Source organism: Protopterus annectens, chromosome 1.part0 (assembly GCF_019279795.1).
Source record: "Protopterus annectens isolate FY-2018-M chromosome 1.part0, PAN1.0, whole genome shotgun sequence".
Lineage (NCBI taxonomy): Eukaryota > Metazoa > Chordata > Ceratodontiformes > Protopteridae > Protopterus > Protopterus annectens.
The window spans coordinates 1,386,204,360-1,386,210,359 of NC_056725.1; the positions used below are offsets into that span (position 1 = coordinate 1,386,204,360).

A 6,000-nucleotide genomic window follows, 5' to 3' on the forward strand; every position below is an offset into this window, starting at 1 on the left:
GTCGGGCCCATACCTAGAAGACCAGACAAGATTCTGGAACCACCTTTGAGGAAAGAATTTTGGGCTAAAGTGTTGCCCATTGATACCATAGTCATGGCAGCAGCCACCAAAAAGGAACTTGCTGAACATGGAGTCTGGGGTGATGGACAGGTTTGAGAAGCATGTCTATGCTTCAGCCACCTTCGCCCTAAGGTCACTGAAGTATTTGGCACATTTTACTAGGTTGCAGAGGGGATTTGATCAAGGAATTTTCAAATACCCTCTCAGGATCCATATCTGCAGAGGTCCAAGCATCTGTGACTTCTCAGTTGATTACCCTGCAATCTATTTCAAATTCATCCATGAGGCTGATTTTGCATGTAGCCAAAGGGACCTCAAGGGCAGCGGGTTCAGGCATTTCCATCAGGAGACAAAGCTGGATACACTTATGTGAATTTGCAGAGCCCTTTAAGTCATCCTTCATTAATGCTATCTTTCACAGCACTTCCTTGTTTGGCCATACAGTGAAAGAAACTTTATCCAGGTGTGAGAAGGATAGAAAGACACTGTCTCCAGTTGGCATACATTTTTCAACTCCTGAAAGATTGTTTTCAAGGAATCAACAAGGTGGTCAAAAGATGTGGTTCAGAAAATCTCATGGTACTTTCCAGGACACATGTGGAGGAACTTCCCCAAGGGCAGAGGGGGGGGACTTCAATGGTTGACAACACCCATGCAGCAGAGGAGGCCCGCAAAACCAGGGATTCAGAGATTCTTTCTTGGACAGACCCTACTAGCACTCATGAAAGGAGGCCTGATTGCCCACCTCTGGAGGCAATTATCCATACACAAGTTAGCCTGGCTAGACATAGCGAAAGATACTTGGGTGCAGAGGATTATTTCCAGAGGCTTTATAATACCCGTTTCCCTTCCGTCTCCAATCTCAAGAAAAATCCCAATGTTCCACCCAGTCAGAGGTAAGAAGCAATAATTCACATACAAAAGCTGCTGAGTCATCCAAGAGGTCCCACCAGACCAGATAGAATGTAGAACTTACTCAAAGTTCTTTTTAGTGCCAAAGAAAACGGGACTGGAGACCAATTTTGGATCTCAGCAACTTGAACAAGTCAGTTCAACTTGCCAAGTTTCAGATGGTCAGGGTTCAGTCCATTCTCCCTTTTCTGGGCAAGGACAACTGGATGTGCTCAATAGACCTTCAGGATGCGTACTGTCACATAAAGATGATCAGATGATCCAGAAGGCACTTACGCTCTGTCTGGGAGCCAGTCACTACTAGTTCAGATTCTGCCCTTTGGTCTCACCACAGCTGCCAGGGTGCTCACCAAATACATGGCAGTAGTAGCAGCTCACTTGAGATTGCAGGGATTTTGGGTGTTAGCCACATCTAGATGACTTTTTCATTACCACCCAGACCAGGCATCAATTGATAGGGGCAAGAAATCAGGTTCTCCAGACTTGTTCTCATCTGGGAATTACCATAAACTATGACAAGTCTCAACTGGAACTGACTCAGAATTTGGAATTGATAGGAACAGTTTTCAACACAAAGTTAATGATAGCTTCACTGGCTCCCTTAAGATTTCAGCCTCCTTGGTCCTTCAAGCTCTAGGATTATTGTCAGTGGCAGTAACACTAGTACCTTTAGTCAGATTTTATATGAGGATTCTCTAATGCATGTTAGCAACTCAGTGGTCGATACTTTACTAATCCATGTCAACCCAAATACGGATCACTGAGATATGCAAGAGAGATCTCAGGTGGTGGATTCAGTCAGATTAGGTTCTACAAGGCCATCCATTCATCCCCCCAGCTGACGGCCATAGTGACCACGAATGTTTCTCAGTTGGGGGGGGGGGCATTTTGGGGGGAAACAGTCCAAGGCACTTGGTCTCCTGAAGAGATCAACTTGCATGTCACTGTCCTAGAGATGAGAGCAGTGTTTTTAGTGTTGCGGGCCTTTCAAAATATTCTCCCCTCGGGGTGATTGCAATTCAGATGGACAATATGTTAGTAGTTTGGTACATCAACAAACAAGGTGGGACTAGATCTTACTCCTTATGTCAAGAAGCACTCACAGCATGGTAATGGCAGATCTCATCCAACCACTTTCTCATAGCAATGCACATGCCGGCAAAGTCCAGTGTGATACCAGACAAACTGAGCAGTGGTCTCTCAACAAGAACATGACGGAAATTATTTTTTGTCGATGGGACTAACCTTGCTGAAATATTTTTGCCTCTGCCCTAACTAACAAATGCAGCAGCTACTTTGCCTTAACCCCCCCCCCACATGGGGAATCACAGAGGGATGCTCTACTTTACATTTGGCCCCCCAGTCTACATTATGCCTACCCACAAGTCCCATCAATTCCAAACTTTCTGCAGAAAGCTGCTATGTTGAAGAACAAAATCATCCTCATTGCACCTTAATGGCCTTGACAGATTTGTTTACCCTTCCTTTGGCCTCACTTATTTCACCAACCTTGGATTATGGATCTTACTCCAGACCTCCTGTCTCACCTGACAGGCATGATCCATCCTGACATATCAAACCTCAGGCCGACAGCCTGTTTTCTCTAGTTATGTTAATAGCCAGACAACCAATGCCCCCTTCCCTTGTCCGACATATAGTTTTATCTTCCCATAAACCTTCAACACGAAAACTCTATTCAAGTAAATGGAAAAGATTTGTTTACTGGGCACAACAAAATCATGTTGAATGTCTTTCAGCTCCGATACATAACATACTTGATTTTTTAGCCCTGCTTTTTAAAGAAGAGGCTAGTTCTTCAACCAGTAAAATTAAGTTAGCAGCAATATCAAGCTTTAACATTGTATTTGAAGGTAATTCAGTAGTCTCTCAGAATTGTGCAGAGCTTTCTTGCAAGGTACTCTCCTTTTGAGACCTCCATTTAAGGACCCTAGTCCCCCATGGGATCTTAATCTGATACTGCAGGCACTAATACATTCCCCCTTTGAAGCAGCAGCTAAATGTGACCTTAAGTATCTTGACTAGAATACTGTTTTTCTAGTAGCCATTACCTCTGCTAGACGAATTTCAAAGATTCAAACAATGTCTTCAAAACCTCCATACTTGATATTTCACAAGGATAGAGTGACGTTATGAACAAATACCTCCTTCCTTCCCAAGGTAGTGTCAGAATCTAATATCAATCAGTCTATTAATTTGCCAGTATTCTTTCTTAATTTTGCTAACAAGGGTGAGTATATGTTACATTTATTGGATGTTCACAGACAATTACGTGTTTACCTGCATAGAAAAGAGACATCAGAAAAACAGACCAATTGTTTGTTTCCTTTGCAGAACTGAAATTGGGAAAACCAGTTGCCAAAGTAACTTTAGCCAGATGGCTGATTTTATTTAATTTATTTATAATAAATTGGGTATTACATTACCACAACCAGTACAAACTTATTCAAATAGGTCCATGGCAACTTCTTCAGTTTTCCTATCCAGAGCATCCATGGATGACATAAGTGCAGCAGCAACTTGGGCTATTCCCCATACTTTTATTACTCATTACAAATTGGATCTGGTTTTCAGGTGTAGAGCATCATTTGGTTCAACTGTGCTCAGGAACATCCTTCCTTAGAGTCCACCTGGGATTATAGGTAGCTGGGGACTCTGTCCCATCAGTTAAGGATAGAATGAAAATTAGCAACATCAGATAAAGAAGTTATGTACTTACCATAACATTCCATCAGTGTTGTCCATTTTCATTCTTCCTCAACTTCCTGCCCACCAACCCCCATCCTTTCTGTTCATAAACTTCTGGACGAATGAGCTGTTGGTGGAACATCATTAGCCTTAACACTGAGTTACAGATATAGTTTTCTCCTATATTGAGAACATTCGGTTTTTATGTCTCCTATATTTATGCATGTTAAAAATGTCTTTTTAGGTAATAAATAAGCAAACAATATCTGAGGTAGCTTAAGGTTGGTGCATTATGGGTAAGGGATGAGCTATAGAGCTTTTTGGTTACCATGAGCGTTAGTAATGGCCACCCATCAGTTGAGGAAGAATGAAAATGGAGAACACAGATGGAACATTATGGTAAATACATAACTTATTTTTTTCTGTATGCAATTTCTCCCATACTAGGTTATATGTAAAGTCTTCACAAATTAGTAACATCTCAAAGAAATAAATAAAGCACAAATGATAATTATGTCTGCATTTCAAAATATTAGTCACAAAAACAGTGGACAGTAAAGTCATGTTGTAGTTGTTAATCTGCTTTTGTTTTTTGTTTTATTTTAGATGGAAAACAGCAGTTTTCAGTTACTGGTTCAATTCAGGCTGCTGTGGAATCCCCTCCAGCTGTAAGGCCTAAAGAGACCAGTTCCAGTGCCTCTGGAAAAGTATGTCAGGAACTGCCCCCATATGAGTTTTCAACTTCTGCATTTAAACATGCACCCTCCAGAACTACAGACAAACAACTAACTGAAGCATTTCACCAACATGGTGAGTCTGGACAGGAAAAAAGAACTCAAACAAAGAAGTCTGTGATGGGAAAGACTGGTCAGTCCAAACATCGACACCGTCAGCAAAGCTCAGGACATGGCAACCAGGAACAGGGCTTCCTTCATGACAGCACTGGTCAGCCTATCTCTGGAATCAGAGATGGTTCCCAGGCACTTGAGCTTACGCAGTATTTCTTTGAAGCTGTTTCTACTCAAATGGAAAAGTGGTATGAAAGGAAAATTGAGGAAGTAAGTAGTCAAGCTGAGCAGAAGGTGAAAGAGGACAAAGCAGCCCTTCAGGATAGAATTCGTACCCTAGAAGAGGAATTGCTTAAGCTGAGAACTGACGTGCCAAAAGACAGCTAGAAGCAATAGTTGTAGTTGGGTACAGGAGACAGAAAGGGCACAAAGATGCAATGCAGTAGTCAAACTGATGGATATGATCTATTTCTGGAATAGAGCTGCTGTCACTGGTGTGATGGCTTTTTGTTAGACTATGTAATCAAGTAATAGTCACTAAAGTAACTGGCAAGACAAAATTTCCAGCTAGAAATACATCTGCCATATCAAAGTGATCACAAAATAAACAATGTCAGAATTTTTTTTTTCTTTTTCAAAAGCAGTACTTCAGCATTTTTAATGTTTTAGTGTGAACTGTTAACTTTTACAACTACAGTGGTCAACAGAGTTTTTTTTATAATTTAGCCCTGTTTGTTTATTCAATTAACATCACTAGGCAAAGTAATGTTTTGTTTACCCCAGTTTGTCTAAAACGAATAAAATGTTATTGTCATGTGCCATCAGGACATATCACAATTACTCTGAGGATATTTCTTGTACTTGGTAACATCTTTGGAGAGGTAAATCATTAGGACTATGTGAAAATTATAGTTATCAGTGGCCATTAGTGATATGCCAGGTATATATGTGCAGCATCCGTTTCTGTTGTCATTTCATTAGATTTAAGGAAGAAAAAAATGTTAATTTAGTCACCTTTTGTTTATAGTGATTTTAATTAGTACTTTCTCAACTCTGCATGCATTTAAAGCCAAAGTAAGTTTCATTTTGTTGTTGCAAGTGTAAATAAAAACATTTTTAAAGAAGTCAGACACATTAACAGTCTTGGTGTTCTGTTTTGGCTTGTCTTTCAAAAGAGATGATTTGTGACAGCCTAATGTAGGCTACATGAAAATACCACAAAAAGGCTGCAGAAAACTTAATTGTTTTGAGAACTTTGGATGCCAGAAGAAGAACAGGGTCTTACTGCCTATGTTTTACTCAGAATGTATGAGCATGCTTATCAAAACATTAAGACAATGAATGCCCATTGCCTCTTTTAATTTGGTCCTTCACTCAGGTGTAAGGACAGTGCCGCTTTACTACTGAGATCATAGTCACCTTTCATCAAAGGAAGATACTGCTTAATCAGGATCTGCAGCTTACCCAAAAGGTAAAGAAGTGGACAGACTAGGTGGACAGGTGGTTCTCATCTTCCCCCAAAATTCTGTACTTT

General features: G+C 40.6%; 1 protein-coding gene across 7 annotated transcripts in view; it reads left to right on the forward strand.

The window, feature by feature from the left end:
• Nucleotides 1–5,600, forward strand: part of ANKRD6 (ankyrin repeat domain 6) — a 1,808,044-nt gene extending 1,802,444 nt beyond the window's left edge. For all 7 annotated transcript variants that reach the window (XM_044067116.1, XM_044067125.1, XM_044067156.1 and 4 more), the window contains one exon: nucleotides 4,285–5,600. In XM_044067116.1, the coding sequence (XP_043923051.1) occupies nucleotides 4,285–4,853 (569 nt within the window). In that variant the 3' untranslated portion in view covers nucleotides 4,854–5,600. The remainder of the gene's footprint in view (nucleotides 1–4,284) is intronic.
• Nucleotides 5,601–6,000: the final 400 nt, after the last annotated feature.